This window comes from Pseudorca crassidens, chromosome 5 (assembly GCF_039906515.1).
Source record: "Pseudorca crassidens isolate mPseCra1 chromosome 5, mPseCra1.hap1, whole genome shotgun sequence".
Classification (NCBI taxonomy): Eukaryota; Metazoa; Chordata; class Mammalia; order Artiodactyla; family Delphinidae; genus Pseudorca; species Pseudorca crassidens.
Window position 1 is genome coordinate 82165193 of NC_090300.1, and position 18736 is coordinate 82183928.

General features: G+C 37.7%; 2 protein-coding genes across 3 annotated transcripts in view; one reads left to right on the forward strand and one right to left on the reverse strand.

Moving 5' to 3' along the window:
- Positions 1–9607, forward strand: part of ILDR1 (immunoglobulin like domain containing receptor 1) — a 73992-nt gene extending 64385 nt beyond the window's left edge. For both annotated transcript variants that reach the window (XM_067738726.1, XM_067738724.1), the window contains one exon: positions 8877–9607. In XM_067738726.1, coding sequence (XP_067594827.1) covers positions 8877–9062 — 186 coding nt within the window. In that variant the 3' untranslated portion in view covers positions 9063–9607. The remainder of the gene's footprint in view (positions 1–8876) is intronic.
- The window catches only part of SLC15A2 (solute carrier family 15 member 2), a 36852-nt gene that overhangs the window by 2005 nt on the left and 16111 nt on the right, over positions 1–18736 (reverse strand). The window contains exons 8-21 of the mRNA XM_067738723.1: positions 15185–15267; positions 14678–14764; positions 14415–14504; positions 14149–14193; positions 13021–13053; positions 12206–12294; positions 11007–11088; positions 10301–10435; positions 9197–9361; positions 8997–9043; positions 7284–7394; positions 6523–6619; positions 845–991; positions 179–283 (exon numbers count right to left, since the gene is read on the reverse strand). Of these exons, the coding sequence (XP_067594824.1) occupies positions 179–283; positions 845–991; positions 6523–6619; positions 7284–7394; positions 8997–9043; positions 9197–9361; positions 10301–10435; positions 11007–11088; positions 12206–12294; positions 13021–13053; positions 14149–14193; positions 14415–14504; positions 14678–14764; positions 15185–15267 (1316 nt within the window). The remainder of the gene's footprint in view (positions 1–178; positions 284–844; positions 992–6522; positions 6620–7283; positions 7395–8996; positions 9044–9196; positions 9362–10300; positions 10436–11006; positions 11089–12205; positions 12295–13020; positions 13054–14148; positions 14194–14414; positions 14505–14677; positions 14765–15184; positions 15268–18736) is intronic.

The following is an 18736-nucleotide window of genomic DNA, read 5'->3' on the forward strand; positions in this document are numbered from 1 at the left end:
TGGGCCTATGGTAGTCATTATTGCCACTTACATGTCTATTTTTCTGGCAAAGTCTGTGGGTATCTAATCCATCTCAAATCAGAGGGCTGAGTGGGGAATGTGGGAGACAGAGGGGAGGGGGAAGAGAGAGCAGAGGAAGTTGGATAGACACGTGCTCCTGCTTCCCTTAGGTCCATACCTGTACCAGGCTGCTGAACTGTGCCACAATAAGCACGATGATGTTCCCAACTGCAACTGTCAACAACCAGGCTGCCTGGAGTACAGACTTCATGCTAGAGGGAGCCTAGAGAGGATACAAATTTGTTAGTAAACAAATTCCCTACACCACCCTCATGCCCCATGCATCTAACCAGAAAACTTCTCCCACAAAAACTTCCCCTACTAAGTTCAGCTATCACTGATGGTAATAATGTTCAGAGTAACAATACGATGGAGCTCTTAACTGAATATTTTAATTCATTATATCATAATCTTCATTACAACCCTAAGGGATAAGTTCTATTACTATTATTTTATACATAAAGAAAAATAGCATTAGAGAGGTACACTTGCTCAAGGTTACACATTAGGTGTGCAGCCAAAATCTGAATGTGGGCAGTTTGATTCCGTAGCCCTTATTCTTAGTATTTAAGTATCCTTTTCTGGATTCCAAACAGCATAGGGATGCAGCCTGCCATTACCCTAGGAGTCAAGTTGATACTCTGTTCAGGACCATAAGGAATCTAAGGCCAAAAAATATGGAGGCCTTGGCCAGGGTCACATACCTAATTAAGGCAGTGCCAGGATTAAAACTCCACCCTCTGAGCAACAGCTCCACCTCCACCTTCCACTTGCAAAAACCTACCTGAGAATAAGAAAACTCAAGTCCTGTGACAGAGAACATGACCTCCCCAGCTGTAACAAGGGCATATTGTGGTAGCTGCCATGCGATGGACATTTTGTTGGCTGGGATATATTCCATCTTCCAGGCCTGAGGACCCTGACTGGTGCTCTTAGTGAAGGAAAGAAGAAATGGGCTTGTCAGGAGTCTCAAGTAAACATTCCTGGCCTAAAACATTTTATGGTCTTATATCCGTCCCCTCATTGTACTTTCATCCTTGTGCTACCAAGCAATTTCTACACAATTTCAGTTTTTTGAAATTCCTTTCAGTAACACTGAACTCACTTGCCTGACTTCAGTCAATCAAATACCATTACTGCAGAGCCCTTAAATGGTAGACTATTTTGATACTGTACTTTAGATTCCCACCATTTTGACCTACTGGGTATTTTGATCCTGGCCAACATTTTAAATGTAAAATGGCATCTGAATTATACAAACACAATGAATTTTCAGAAAAGCATGTACTTAAGAAAAGTTTAACTCCTTGTTAAATTTTCTATGTAAATACAGTTAAACTATTTCTAACATTTTCCATTTAAATATCTATTTTACTAAAATTACTTTTATCAAAATGAGTTATTTTCTTGGTAACCCTCACATTGAAGATTTTCTTGATCAATGTTTTAAAATCCATATCAAATACCACTTGCTATGTTGAATTCTATTTATTAGCCATTATTTTTGAACTCAAATCTTACACATTCAAATTTTGTCAAAAAGATGCAATTTTTCTGTGAAATTTTGGTCAAAAAGAAATCTTTTCAGGGTCAACTTTTTGTTATTAATGTTACCAATATACATGATTCTACAATTCTTTTTTCATCTAAAATTACTTTTATTACATGCAGGTTTTTAGCTGTAGTTGGTTTTATTTTATATAGATTATATTTACTAATATTTCTTACAATAATGGAATTAAATTTTTGGAATTATGTATTTTTGTTGGAGTAAAACCCAGTTATTAGGTAGTAAGTGTTATTAAATAGCCGGTGTAATATCTGGATATATCATGAGATAAAAATAGCAGAGCTAAAACATATAGGTCAAAAGTCCCTGAAATCAAAAGTCTTTGATGTCCAAATGCCCTTGATTCTCTGAGTCAAAAGCCATTGCGTTCAAAATGTAGTAAGGCAAATGTTGTTTTAGTTGGTATTGTGAACAATACCTAGGCATATATTTGGGTTTTCTTAGCCTAAGAGAAGACTGTGACCTAAGCTCGTAAATCAAGGTCACATTCTCAAATACCCACAGGCAGGTAATTAACTAAACAAAGCAGGCTGAATGGGAATGATAGGGACTATGGTGAACTGGACAGCCCAACCCCATCTAAAGTGTACAGCCAGTATAGCACCAGCCAACTGACATGGTAATACCTGTTATAGAATCTTCTGATTTTGTTTTTAAGAAATATAAGGAATACAGTTTCTTAGGTAAAATCACTTGAATTTTAAATATTGTCAATTAATAATAATTATTTTTATTTTTGTCAAGACTGTACAGACCAAACAAAACAGGACTACGTGAGGAACTGGGCCCTTAGGTCTCTAATATATGATCCGTACTCTAGATGCTTATTATCCTGGCATTCAGAAACAATATATATAGCCTCTATCTTGAGCAGTATATGAGAGACAGAAGGAAAACACCAGGAATGCAAGTGTTATGGGTTGAGTTGTGTCCCCCTAAAACTCATATGTTGAAGTCCTAACCCCTAGTACCTGAGAATGTGACCTTATTTAGAAATAGGGTTGTTACAGATAGAATTAGTCAAGTTAAAATGAGGTCACTAGGGTGGACTCTAATCTAGTGTGACTGGTGTCCTCATAAGAGAAATTTGAACATAGACAAACATACAGGGAGAACTCCATGAGAAGATGAAGGCAGAGACTGGAGTGATTCTTTTACATAACAAGAAACACCAAATACTGCCAGAAAACCACTAGAAGCTAAAGGAAGCTAAATGAAACAGATTCTTTTTTTTTTTTTTTTGGTTCACGGGCCTCTCACTGTCGCGGCCTCTCCCGTTGCGGAGCACAGGCTCTGGACGCGCAGGCCCAGCAGCCACGGCCCACGGGCCCAGCCACTCCGCGGCATGCAGGATCCTCCCGGACTGGGGCACGAACCTGCGTCCCCTGCATCAGCAGGCGGACTCTCAACCAGTGCGCCACCTGGGAAGCCCTGAAACAGATTCTTTCTCACAGCTCTCAGAAGGAACCAGCTCTACCAACACCTTGATCTTGTACTTCTAGCCTTTATGACTATAAGGAAATAAATTTCTGTTGATAAAGCCACTCAGCTTGTGGTACTTTGTTACAGCAGCCCTAGAAAACTAATACAGCTAGGTCGGTTTAACATCAGAAAATCAATTAATATAATATACCATATCAATAGAAAACCATATGATTATCTTAATAGACACAGAAAAAGCATTTGACAAAATTCAACCTCCCCCCTTCCTAGTAAAAAACAAACAAAACCCACAACAAACTAGGAATAGAAGGGAACTTAACCTGATACCTGATAAATACCTATGAAAACCCCACAGCTAACATACTTAGTGATAAAAGACTGAATGCTTTCCCCCTAAGAGGATGTCTACTCTCACCACTTCTATTCAATACTGTATTGGAGTTTCAAGCAAGAGCATTAGTCAAGAAAAAGAAATAAAAGTCATCCACACTGAAAAGAAAGAAGTAAAGCTTCTTTATGCAGATGACAGGATCTTGTATGTAGAAAGTCCTAAGGGATCCACTAAAAAACTATTAAAACTATCAAATGAGTTCAGTAAGGTTGCAGGACACAAGATCAATATCAATTGTATTTCTACATATTTGCAATGAACAATCTAAAAATGAAATTAGGAAAATGATTACATTAGCAACAGCAAAATAAAGAATAAAATACTTAGGAACAAATTTAACAAAATAAATGTAAAACCTATACTCTAAAAACTATAAAATATTGTTGAAAAATTTAGGTCTTAAAGAAGACCTAAATAAATGGAAAAACATCTCATGTTCACTGACCAGGAGACAATATTGTTAAGATAGCAAAACTCCTCAAAATCACCTACAGATTCAGTGCAATCCCTCTCAAAAATCCCAGCTGGCTTCTGATCCTAAGCTGATCCTAAAATTCATATGAAAATTCATGGAACCCATAATAGCCAAACCAATCTTTAAAGGGAAGAACTAAGTTGAAAAACTCATATACTTACTGATTTTGAAATTTACTACAAAATAACAGTAATCAAGAGATTATTGTACTGGCACAAGAATAAATATATAGATCAATAGAATAGAACTAAGAATCCAGAAATAAGCCCTCACATTTCTGGTCAATTGACTTTTGACAAGAATGTCAAGACCATTTAACGGGAAAAGATGAGTCTTCAACAAATTGTGCTGGCACAACTGGATATTCACATACAAAAGAATGCAGTTAAGCCCCAAGCTCACATCATATACAAAAATGAACTCAAAATGGATTAAACACCTAAATATAAGAGGCAAAACTATAAAACTCTTAAAGGAAAATAATGGGCATAAATCCTCATGACACTGGATTTGGCAATGGTTTCTTAGATGTAACACCAAAAGCACAAGCAACCAAAGAAAAAAATTGATAAATTGAACATCATAAAGATTAAAAATGTTTGTACTTCAGTGGACACCATTAAGGAAGTTAAAAAGACAACCTATTGAATGGGAGGAAATATTTGCAAATCATATATCTGATAATGGACTTATGTTTAAAATATATAAGGAATGCTTACAACTCAACACAACCCAATTAGAAATTGGGCAAAGAATTTGAATAGACATTTCTCCAAAGCAGATTACAAATGGCCAAAAAGTACATAAAAAGGTGCTCAACATCATTAGTCATCAGGAAAATATAAATAAAAACCACAATGAAATACCATTTCATACCTACTAGGATGGCTATAATTAAGAAGATAGAAAAACAAGTGTTGGCAAAGATGTAGAAAAATTGCCACCTTTTATTGGTGGGAATGTTAAATGTACGTTCACTTTGAAAAAGTCTAGCAGTTCCTCAAATGGTTAAACATAGAGTTACCATGTGACCCAACAACTCCACCCAAGAGAAGTGAAAATATATGTCCACACAAAAACTTGTACATGAATGTTCATAACAACATTATTTATGTTAGTCAGAAGGTGAAAACAACCAAATGTTCATCAACTGATGAATATATGCATAAAATGTGTTATACCTATACAATGGAATATTATTGGGCAATAAAAAGAAATGAAGTACTGATGTATGCTATATGAATGAACCTTAAAAAATATGCTAAATGAAAGAATCCAGACACAAAAGGCCACATGTTATATCATTCCATTTATACGAAATAGGCAGAATAGGCAAATTTATAGAGACTGAAAGTAAACAAGTGGTTGCTAGTGCTAGAGGGTATGGGAGGGAATAGTGAGTAACTGCTAATGAATATGGGGCTTCTTTTTGGAATGATGAAAATGTTCTAAAATTACACAACTCTGTGAATTTATTAAAAACCATTGAACATATATTATTGAAAATATATTCTATATATGTATTGAATATACAATATATACTGAATATGTTAATGCATTGAAAACCATTATACACTTTAAGTGGGTGAACTGTATGGTATATGACTTATATCTTAATAAAGCTGTAATAAAAAATGGCATACTAAAGATATCATGCTAATTAATTAAAATAAAAAAACTTTACAGATTATTCTCATCACACTTCTAGAAATTTTCCATCTTTTCCTTATTCACTGTCTTCTTTTTATATTTAATACAATGTCAAAAGTAATGAAATAGGGCTTCCCTGGTGGCACAGTGGTTAAGAGTCCGCCTGCCAATGCAGGAGACACGGGTTCGTGCCCCGGTCCTGGAAGATCCCACATACCGCGGAGCGGCTGGGCCCGTGAGCCATGGCCACTGAGCCTGCGCGTCTGGAGCCTGTGCTCCGCAACGGGAGAGGCCACAGCAGTGAGAGGCCCGCGTACCGCAAAAAAAAAAAAAAAAAAAAAGTAATGAAATAAAATTAGAAGCAAGATTCACATCAGAATTAAAATTCAGAGGTGTCATGTCCTGAGTGCTGAGACAATTGCTTTTGATGGAGCACAGTTAATTCATCCCCCAAACTTTGTGTAGAGACTGACATTTGTTACCAGTCTTGGTATTTCAGACTGTGATATGCTAGCAGATCAGTTTCCAAGGAGCTAGGAGACCCACATGTGGAGTCAGTCAAGAAGACCTAAACAATTTTTGTTTTCTTGGGGCCATAATGAGACTGCAGCAAACCATGTCACCTCATAGCAATGACTCAAGATAAATTATGTCTACCATTCCCCAAGACCCTGTGCCTGTTGCCAATGTTATCTCTTTTAAGTTCTCATGGAGACCTTAGTAGGTTTTCTAAAGTCATTATAGAAACTATCACCTTTCACTAGAAATAAGTATGTGATGCTGTCTTGCCACAGAGTCTTATCTGGGTCCCAGGACAGATACAGATTCAGATAGATATAGATTTATATAGAGAGATATGATATAGTTATCTAGACATAAATATAGATACAGATATATGGAAGGAGAGAGTAAGGGTGGCCAGGAGCTACTTACATTAGTAATAACAAACAGATAAGCTGCACCAAAGTCTAGTAGACCCAAATTCAGTGAAAATTCCTCATTTTTTGTTCTACAAGGCACCGCAGAATATCTGGAACAGGACAATTTTAGGTTAGAATAGACATTACAGTTTAGAAAAGCATTCCCATCTCTGGAGGAAAGAGTGGTTTCATCTCTCTACTGATGGTGAATCAATCAGCAAAGCTACCATTTCTCTTTGAGGAGAGGAGTCTCAGAGTGAATTATTTTCATGCCAGGTTTTTTCTACCCGATCTGAGCTTTTCATTGTCTGTTGGCTAATTTTTTTTTTAAACCTTAAACCTGAATGCAGAAGGCACAAATTGTCTTCTTTTGTGAACTTCAGACTCTAAGTCTTCTCATCTAAATTTTAAGAATTTTTCTAAGTCTTATGAATCAGTGGAACAGCATAAAACAGTGAACCTGAAAGGATAAGCTCGAACGAGGTGTTAATAGGAGTTACCAAAGGGTAGGAGTGGGAGCCAGTAATAAACTGGCAAACCTCCCAGAGATGGCCTTGTTGACTATACAGTATGGCCTTTACAACAAGCATGGTCTCAATATATCTATGCAGAAAAAGGTGAGACTGAGGGAAGCAGGCAAAGGTCGAAAGAGAGCAGGAATCTGTGTACATTTAAAATTAGCTGAGATATACCTAATCCTCCCACCTATATGCAAAGAAAGCATTTAAAAAACAGTTGTTGATAAAAGTAAAATTACAAGGGTAATGCTCTTACTCTCCTCTTTGCACAGTTCTGTAAGCAGACACACCATAGTCTTCTTCAACACTGAGGGAGGTATCTGTACCCAGGGAGATGTTGATCTCTTCATGCAAAGTGTTAACAAACCTAAGGGTAGAGACATTGTTACAGATCAGACAGACTCTCCCACCTGATAAAAGGGCAGGGGCCTTTTCTGTTTTGTTTACTGCTATATGCCTAGTGCCTAGAATAGTGGCTGGCACATAAAAGGTACGTGATGTATATTGTTAACTGCGTGAATAAATGAACTCACATGTAAGAAGCAATCAGTAGTCTTAGCTGTCCCTAACTTTTTCTTTCCTCAGGTATTAGCTTTTTATCTGCCATACTCTCACCTGATTTCAGCTGGGATGACACTATTGTGATCACCCATGGCAGTCCGAGTCTCCTTACTAACCTACCTTAGGTGCACCTAATTTCTTTCCGTCTTCTAATGGTGTAATTCATCAACTGAGACTCCACTAAGAAAAATAATTATGTGTGTGTGTGTGTGTGTGTGTATATATATATATGTATATGTATAAATACGTACCAGTATTTATATAAAACTGACACTTTATCCTCTTACAAATGAAGTCTGATTTGACTTATGCAAAACTCAAGACTCCCAGCCCACAGTAGGTTGAGCTATCATTGTTTTGGGTCTGCAGATAACCCTGGACTCTTCCAGAACCATCTTTCTAGTCTTTTGAACCCGGGCCGCTAAATTGCTCCCTCAGTTTAGGTTTCTGGTAGCATTTGCGTTGGTCCCTGGCCCATGGGATTAGAAGGGCAGTTCCCTCTAAAATCCTTGATATTGATTTCTGGACATTCAATCATCCTGCACTAACCTAGAAATTGCTCCCTTTCATCCTTCCTGGAGGTTCCCATTGCTCTCTGACCCAGGGAAGTCCTATCCTCATTGTTGTCTTACTTATTTTTGATCTGTTTACTTTTTCTGAAGCTGCATATGCAAAAGTAGATTATTATGACTGTTCCACCCTTCAGTGAAATTCAAACTTTTTATTGAAAGCTCTCCTCTAAAATGCTATTCTCAACAGCAACCATCTAATCTTGATGGCCATAGGCACATGCATCTGTCTATTTCATGTCAGATTCCTGCCCCAGTGAGCAGGTGACCCCTTCAAGGCTCCATTTCTGTAAATGTCCCAGACTGTCTAACAAGACCTTCAGCCTTATCTAGATTCAAAACCAAGTCTTTTGACTTCAAGTGTGTTGCCTTTACTAAACCATGAGGCCTCTATAGGTTTATTTTAAATTTTACTTAAAAAACACAGTAACTATAAAAGATATTCAACTACCAATAACGAAGGGAGGATTATTTGCTTACTTCTAAATTTCTCTCTGGTGATCACCGAGAGGAAAGAATTCAGTTATTTTCCTAAGAGCAAGATAAGTGGATAAAATTCAGCAGAAGAGATTTATGTTGCAGAGCACAGGGGGCGTACATAAATACAGGGTCATCTTTGAATACCACATGAGAAAGCAAGCCAAAAGACTTGGTTTTGAATCTGTGCTTCTCACTGCCCTGGGAAATGCCTTCTGACACTAATTCTCTTGACATTCTAGGAAGAGAATCCCTGTACAAGACAAGTAGAATGTGAAGTCTCTTCATGTGAAGCCCCACAGATCAGAAGAGACCCAAGATTCAAGAGAACAGAGAGGCCTGGGTCTCCTTGGCATCCAAACCTCATGGCTGTCATCCCATTGGTTGTTTTGTTTTCTTCATCCTTTACCTACAATAGAGGGAAGTAAACATCAGTTACAGCTGACAAGAGGGAACTGATAATAAGAAACTTTGATCATCATTCATATCCTTGGTAAGATATTGATGAGCCCAGTCATTGTACTCTAAGATAATTTGGAAACTAGGCCATTCCTCAACTTACCATCATGCTAGAAATACTTTTCCCATCTTCTCGAATGATCAGAGTGTACCATTTTTTCTCCTCCACAGAATGCTCAGTGTAGACAGACAAATTGTGATATTTCAGTTGGAAGTGGAAATTCTGGCTTTTTGTCTTCAGGTGGAGTTTGGAATAGTGTGGCATTTTCTATAGAATGAAGAGCCTGTCACACTCACCTTCTACCCCATCTTGGACATCACAATCTCATAGTAACCCAGGGCAGGTGACCTCATTAGATACTTTCAACATTACCCTTTAACCTAGTAATTCCATTTCTAGAAATATACCATAGGAGTAATTAGAGGCTTGAATAAAGATTTATGAGTACGGATGTTCATTATAGAATTATGTATAATAACAAAAAAAATTAAATACCTATAAGGAAATACTTTACTAAGCCATGTTATATCCACAGAATAGAATATTATGTATCCATTAAAATCACATTCTCAAAGTTTACCTAAGGGCATGGGAAAATGCTTATGATGGTTAATGTTAAGAAAAAATCAAGGTCAATACAGCACATAGTGTTTCAACACTTTTTAAAAATTTATTTATTCGTTTATACAAAAATGCTAACTATGATTATCTCCGTGTGATAGATTTATAGGTGGTTTTTATATCTTTTGACATACTCCCCAATTTTCTACAATAAATGTATATTACTTTTATTGTTTAAAAAATATTTTTAAATGAATATTTCAGAATATATATAATATAGTCGTGAAAATATGCAAGCCAAACTCTTCCACAGGGTGTGTGTTACAAGGCAGTTTGAAATAATAACACAAATTACAACCTATTGAGAGCTTACAATGTCCCAGACATTATGCTAAGCACTTTACATATAATATTTATCCTTACAACAGCTTATGACATAAAAATTATTGCCATTTTACAGATGCTAAAACTGAGGCTTAGAGATCAAATAACTTGCTCAGGGTCTTATAGCTAGGGAATGGCAGAACCAGGAATTGGACTGGGGCAGTTTGACTCCCCAAGTGCATGCTCTTCACCACTGTATTATGCTGCTGCCTTTGCACATAATCTGAATGTGTTTCTGATTCATTCAAGTCCATACGTCACCTGAAAGGATTTGACGGACTCTGCCAACAGAGAGTTGTTTTCATCTCCCAGCACTGTAACCTTCACCTCATTATCTGCCAGATTCAAGACTTGTAGGAAAATCTCTTGGGAATCTGGTTGGGGTGGGGTCATTTCCTTAGGACAGAGAACACGTGTTAGAATTACCAACAAATAACCCTTCAGATACCATGAAAACACATACCTCAGTCCTTTCTCGACAGCCTAGCTCATCTAGTCAGGAGGACACAGTTTCCTACCTCTAAAGAACATTTGGCTTAGAAAACTCTGAAGGCAGTTTGGAGGGGGAAACACCAGCTCAATATAGCAAGCACTGATGCCAGGTAACAAACTCCATGCCTTTTGACTCAGCCGTGGCCTCATACATCATTCCCTAATAGTGGCTATTCAACCTGCCAAAAGTTATTTGAGTGTCTGGTAAGCTATCTAAGAGATGGTTATATATCTTGGATACTGGTGTTTGGAAATTCCTTGACAATATACTCTGAATCACTCAGGTGGGAGGTGGGCTTCATTTTGCACTGCTGCTTTACCCCTGTATCTACTCATTTACCACAAACACTTATTATGCACCTTCTTTAAAACAGGTACTGTGCTTAGGGCCCAGGGAATCAAGATTGAACAAGTCAGAAAAGTGAACAAAATAGGTATGGTCCTGCTCTCATGGCTTAAGATTTATTGTACTCACATTAATTTTTATCTCTACAGTAGCAGCAACTGCAAAGGCCAGGCATGCTAGGATCATACCAACAGCCATTTTCCTAAGTGATCTATAGGGGAAAGAAAGAGACAATTATAGCTAAACTCTAGACTCTAAAGAATAAAATCTAAACCCCCTAAGCTTAGCTAATTTGGTCCCAATTACTTTTCAAAGTATTGCCTCCCCTTCATATAACCTTCTTTCTACTTTTACTTGAGTCATACTGAATTGTTCTCTGTAATGCACCAAATTTTTCCCTCTATCTTTGCTTATGATTTTTTTATCCATTATGTCATAATAACAAAAATAATAGTAATATAGCCAGATTTACTGAACATTTACCATATACCAGTCACTATACATTATTACCTCCTTTTCCTCTCCTTCAGAAGTCTTTCTTGACCCTGGCCTCTCTCTTCCATCTCTGCATTTCCCTGGCACTTTGCTTTCCTTCTTAGGGCACTTAACAAATTTCACCTTGTTGCAATAATTAACCTTGCATATTTTCTAGCTTCCTTACTAAAGAGTAAACTCCTTAAGAGCAAGATTTGTGCTTTCCATTTGCATAGCGCTTGGTGCTGAACTCAATAAACTGCTCAATGAATGAGTAAATGACAAAAGGTCATCTGAATATGGTAAGTGGTTATCAAAAGGAAATTGCTATTAAATCAGAAATTAGAGAAAACTTAACACCCTCCTCTGTCAAACTTTACAAAAAATAACACTTCTATTTAGAAGGGGGGGAAAGCAGTAATTAGGGACAATTCTATCCCCACTCTTATGAGGTCCCCCATTTGTTTCATAGGGACAGTGGAAGATTTAAAGGGATTAGTTATCCTCAAAGGCTTTGGACTTCTTTGAAGAGGCAACTTTCAAGAACAAAGCAACAAGTTGGTTTAGGAGCCTAATCTCACATACTTTTTGACTTCCCATGAAGTAGAGTCCTAACTCTTCAACATCACATATGTAAGTCTGCAGTAATGGCTTGGACTCTCTATCATAAGAATTAATTAGATCTAATTCCCATCCTTCAGTATTAACAGGCATTTAATCTAACATGGATAAACAGAAGCAGAAAAATGATAAATCAAAACAAATCATCACTAAGTAGAAAAGATATTGACTCTTTATCAAACTGGGCAAATGTTGAGTCAGTTTGGAGCAACATAGGCATAGTGAGCACTTACGTGAAGTTAATGCCACACTTGGAGACCAGAGGATAAATGATAAAGTCAAACAGTGGGATGAAGATAAGAACCAAAAAGGGATTTAGTACCTGTAACACCATGGTAAAAGGGATTAGTTACAACGTTCTTCTATCATGAGTGTGAGCATGTGCTCTCATTTGCATGTGTGCACTCTCTCTCACATCCAAACACACTTTCATCATACTATGTACAGAATGATTCCACATCCTTCAGTCTCTTTACACCCAAGACTCTATTTCCCCTGCATAGCACATTATCTTCCAAATATCCCAAGGAACCAGTTTCACTCTGAACCTGTTTTTCTGTCAATCAACTGGGAGCTTTCCCCTCCCATTTTCACTTATCTTCTTCAGCACCACAGCCAAGGGAAAAATGTCATGGCCAGGAGAAAGGAATGAGAGAAGGAAGAATTGGGGATTGTTGAACAAGAGTTTAAAAAGATACCTGGGAGTCACCAATAAACAGAGATTCTGATTTTGTTGCTCACACAACAAAGCCTTATACTTTCTTTGACAATATTTCCATGATACTTGACATGGAAAAAAATCCAGTGCTTATACTTTCCCTGTGAGCTCAAAACTCAGTCTCCCTGGAGTTGATCAGGAGCTACTTACTAAACAGAGGATGTGAAAGAGAAGTGTGGGGCTTAAAGAGAATATTTTCATTCCTATGTTTAGCTCTCCTCAGCATACAAGGAAAAAAACATCAAATTATGGTTGGTAATCCTACTACTATAGGTAATGGTGTAGATGAGGAAAGAAATAAGTACCCGGGACTATAGAGAAGTCTCCTACCTGCATCTGGTCAGGCTGAAGCACAAAAAACCCCTGAAACATGATAACAAATCACATTAAGATGGTGGCCTAAAGACAAAAAAAAAGCCTAGATCAACCATCTTGCTAATTAGCAGGTGAGAAGCTTAAGGTAAAATCTATCAGGTCTTTGGTTCAGGATCACTATTATCCTTGTAAGGGTATGCCGGGGGTGGGGGGGTGGGGGGGGGAGGGGGTGGGGGGCGTGGGGGGCGAAAGAGACTGGGAATGGCTTTAGGCTATGTCTCCTGAAGGCAGATGGGCTTAAGGGAGAATCTTATTTTCTGTTCACTATGCTTTCTTTAACTTGAAAGAGAATAAAGTCAGTGTGTTTTTTATTAATCTCAGTAACTGCAGTCGTAGGTGGTAATAATATGACGGACAAGACATCATGGTTAGGGTGAAGACTCCCACTGACACACAGGGTTCCTGAAGTTGTTCTCCAGGAGGTCAAAAAGAGGACAAACATGGTAAATCCTGGACAGCCAGGGGAAGGAAAAAGGTGAAATTATATTAAGCAGGCTCCAAACAGACTGGCATCATAAAACCCTGGCATCATTCCACCCTGCCCTCTTCACAACTGAGATGATAGAAAAACAATACAATAATCTAGGAAGTGGGAACAAATGAGAGAAGCGTTTTTGCCAATGAATGGAAATTGGAAAAAGAGGAAATAATGTTTACAATTTTCCCGTTATTTCTGTATCCATGTACAAAATATCCCACCTCTGGGTCCTCTGCTGTTAGCCCTGCCTAAGAGATGGTGTCAATTGTGTTGTAGCAGCAATCAAACCTGCTGTTCCCTGGCCAGGCTTAGATGGAAGAAAACATCCACTTCCCCAGGCTCTATCACTTCATTTGCTATCCTCTCAATGCTTCTTTGTATACATTTAAACCTTTCCATCCTTACATTTCTGATTTCTAAAGATAAGATTCTGCTTTTTATTTCTAGATTTGCTTTCTTTATTTTGCCTACTCAGTATCTTCATGCTAAAGGCACATCTATTATGATCTTATGTCAGTTTTCAGGCAAAAACACAAAGAAATTTCTCCTTAATATGGATTATAAAGAAAATGATAGACTTCTCTGGAAAAATCTCTTCTACTCACCAAATTCCCATTCATCCTGGTGGCTTGCAAGGTCCATCGTGAGCCCTAGGGCAAACAGATGCTATTAAAAGAAATCCTTTTCTCTGAGAGGGAAGGGGCTGGAGGAAGGGGTAGCTTTCAAAAGAACTATTCTTTTTTTTTTTTAACATCTTTATTAGAGTATAATTGTTTTACAATGGTGTGTTAGTTTCTGCTGTATAACAAAGTGAATCAGCTATACGTATACATATATTCCCATGTCCCCTCCCTCGTGTCTCCATTCTTACCTGCTGATCCAAAAGAGCCCAGAACATGGGCAATGGGATATAAAGAAACAGTACCCTGGTCAGTGCCTTCACATCCATAATGAGCTGCCTCTGCAAGAAGGGGTGAGAAGGAACAGGCTGAATTGCCAGATAGGGTTTTCTTGCTTACAGTAGAAGTGGCCCAGAACAGTAAGAGAAGAGGTCAAATACAGCACGAGGGAATCAGTTTGGACATTAGGAAAGACTACATGGAGGCATCAGATGTTTCTGCAGTTCCAACTTACTGGGTATTTCTCAGCTGCCCAGTCCAGCCAGTGCTCTCGCTTTGGAATGTCCGCAGAACGGTTCTTGAAACGGTTGGAAATGGCAAACTAGGGCAGAGCGTAGATATCAGAGGAGAGACCAAAAAAACATCCCCTGCTTTTTCCAATTCATTATCTCTTCCCTCAAACACACATAACTCTTAAGTGACTTACTCCAACCTTTTGATTTCATCAGGCATTGAATTTCAGAATATTTCAAATCTAATTTTACCTATCCTTATTTTCTGTTGGCAACATACATAACTACATTTCAGAAGACTTTTGCCCATTTTTAAAAACGATTACATTATTTTTAACTTAATGGTTAAGTAGAGGCACAGAGGGAAGACCGATTAATCTCAGTTTGCCAAAAGGCACAGAAGTAGAGCAGAGGTCATTGAGAGAAGCCATGTTTGAAGACCTATATGCTCAGCACAGCATCTCTTTCCCTTTGACTGAAAAAGGTAGGTAAACAATTCATGGACTTACCCAGATACATTTGACAACTTGAGTCACTATGTTTCCTTCAGGAGGTGGTTTTCTGTATATTTTGCTTCCCATTGCAAACACAACTGCAGTTGATAGACAAATAAGGTTCTTAGCTTCTCATTTAGCACATTCAGTATGTAAACACTAAGGACAGAATGCTGAAATATAGGAGTAACTGGCACATCTCAAAAAGGGAGGGAAATGACTGACGCTATCTGACTCTGGAGTTAGAAAAACTATGGGAGCCAAAATGGTCAGTGTTGAGACTTTCCTGTTATCACAGAAATGAAAGTCACCTTTGAATTCTCACTCTTCTTTCTTCATCTCTACATCTGACGTATTAGCAACTTTCACTGACCCTCTGTCTTCAGTGCATTTCCTGCCTGCCCCCTCTTTTGCATCACCACTGCTGTGACTCTTGTGTAGGACCTCATAACTTCTATCCTGCATTATCAAAATGGCCACCAACTAGTTTCTCAGTCCTGTTCTCTTCTTCTTTTATCTGATGCCAAATTAAAATCCTTTTTCCAGGACCTACCTAACAAGCCCAAACTCCTGGCATGGAAGGCCTTCCCAAATTCATTATTATCCTGGTGGTTATTATTATCATTAATGATCTCTTGAAGATTTATTATTATATGTAAAGTGTTAGGCGTTTTACATTCAGTACTGATTTAACCTGACAAAATATGTAATACTCTATTTTACACATGAAGAAATCAAGGATTAAAGAAATTAAGCAATCTGTACAAGAAAGTGCCAGAAACTGCATTTTTGACCTGAGGCCTGACTCAAGAATCTATACTCTTAACCACCATAAAGCACCTCATTCATTCATTCTTGCATTACACACTCTGCTAGATACTACTGGTAATAAAGATAAAAAAGAGGTGGCCCCTGTCTGCAATGGCGCTCCCCCTCAACCTACCACTTTCCACTTTACCTTTCATTATTCTCCATTTGGCACCTTATCCTCTAACCACTATTCATCATTCCTATGAAAAATTCTTTTCTGTTCTATTTCTGTTCTTGAGCTCATTCTCTTTCCCTCAACGCCCATCTTTATCCCTTAACCACATCTCCACAGTTATCTACAGGTGAATTTAATTTTCTTATTTTCTCCTTTATTTTACCAGCAACGAGATATTAGTTTTATAATTATAAAAAAGTAAATTTTTTTCAAGTTTATTAAATTTAACTAAAATCCGTGGGAAACCTCCATCTTGGTACCCTCCCAGATGTACTTTCCTCCTGAATGGACTTCCCAGCTCTAGCCAGATGCCCCTCTAGTAGATCTTCTACCCAAGATGCTTTTCTCAGTGACCAGTAGCAATTTCCAATATCCTTACATCTAGAATGCCTGAATCACCTTACTTTTCTCTATCTTAACTTTCTAATTTCTCCATTCCTCTCAGTCAGATTCACTCTACCACTTTTTCTTTATTTATCCTCTCAGTTTCCCCAAAGCTTCTCCAAATAGCACCCTTTACCTACCACAGCCTTCTTACTGTTGATAGAAAAAATAGTTCAGAGAAAAGAATGCTAATCCTGGGAGACCAGTGGACAGACAAAGAGGTATCTAGATAAGTGGAAGATTTTGGACAGGAAATAGACTGCTCTTGAAACTAAGAATGATCCTAGAAAGAGGCTGAAATTCTCAGGAATTCTGGTCTAAAAAGTGACAGTGAAGTGATAAAAGGAAGACCTTGACAAGTTCACACTTAAATTTCAAGGCCACTTAACCAAAGAAGCTGAGTAGGGACCTTGAGTTTCTCTACCATCTCCTTCTACTAGTAGACGTTGCCTCTTACTTCACAAAGAAGATAGAAGGCTTCAAATGAAAACCCCCTCAACTTCTTGCCACCAAATCTATTAACTTCTGTATCCACACCCATCCTCTCCTCTCTCCATTTAGGTGAGGGTGATTGATGTTCCTCCTCCTGTATAAAGGCAGTTGTGCCATGTGTGCTTTCATACTGATTATACTGTTTTATCTTACATCTTCAACATGTTTCTTTACTGGAGTCTTCCTAATGACATTCAAGCATGCTCAACATCCTCTCTTGACTCCATGTCGCCTTTCAGCTATAAATACTGTCTTCCCCTTCATCCCTCTTATTCACTTCCCAGTTTACTCTAATTAGTCTCAAATCTCCACCAATCTACCATAGATGATATCATCAAATCAATGACCCTCTTGTCGCTATATTTAATGGACATTTTCCACCCTTATCTTGCTTTCCCAGTCAGTAACATTCCTTACTCTGAATGAGTCCCTTCTTGAAATCCTCTTGGTAGCCAAGATAGAACAACTATCACTTTGGCCATTCCTTCTTAGTCTCATTTGTGGGTTTCCCCTCTTTGCCTGTCTTTTTTTGTTGTTAACTGTTGAACCCTTTACCTAATTCAAATACAAAATTTGACCCTTAACACATTTTTATTGTAAAGGAAATACAAGAACTTACAAGTAAATGCTGGCTTGTATAAAGGTATGCTCAACACTGAATAATCTCATTTAATAATATAAATACATAACAAAGAATTGACAATCTATATATTGGAGAAAATAATCATTGTTAAGTTTTCATTACATTAAGACTCATTCCCATACAAATTTGAAACATTATTCTAAAGGTTTATGCCATAGAGATTGCCCCTTAATTTGATTCTGGCATTAATGAAATCACCCTGGTTCTCAAAATACGATTTCTGCCTCTCCATTTGCACTGTTTTTTTCCTACCTGGAGAGCCATTCCCCAACTTTTCTTTTGTGAATCTTTATTTGAATAACTTCAGTGCAACCTAGTTACTCATGCCTTTGCTGCACTTCCTTGTAGATATCTTTATTTCTGCACTTATCACAGTGAACAGAACTTCATTGTTCACTTATCTGTATCTTTACCAGGAAAATAAAATTCCTTGCAAATAGGTACCATAACTTGTTTATCTCTAATTCCTGGTGCTTAGATCATTTGACTGTCTTTTAAATACCAGTGTTCCTCACGGTTCTATCCTTGCTGTCTTTTTACCGTACTCTTATTATCTCTTAGTTATTCCATCCATTTTCATGAATTAATTGCTATCCATATATTAATAGCTCCAGATCTTTATAGCTGAAACATTTCTTCTGAACTTTAAACCTGTATTTCCAAATAAATGTTTGATACTCCCAATTAAATGTTCCAAGGACATCTAAAATGTAACATGTCCAAAACTAAATTCATTAGTATTGCCCCAAACGTTTTCTTCCTTATTATCAGTTAATGACCCTACTATCCACCATTTGCTCAAGCCAGAGCCCTACATTCAATGTTGGCTTTTCTTCTCCCTTACTTTCACACATCTAGTCATATCAAGTTTGTCAATTCTGTCAGGACCAAGGAGGGTGAGGTAAGTGAGGCACTCACCTTGAGCACAAAATTTAAGGGAGTACCAAAATTCAGTAATCAAGACAAAGGGTATCCTTGTCTCACCTTAACCCATTTTTTCTCCACATTACAGTCAGAAATACCACTGAAAAATAAAAATCTAACCATCATTCCTCTATTCAAA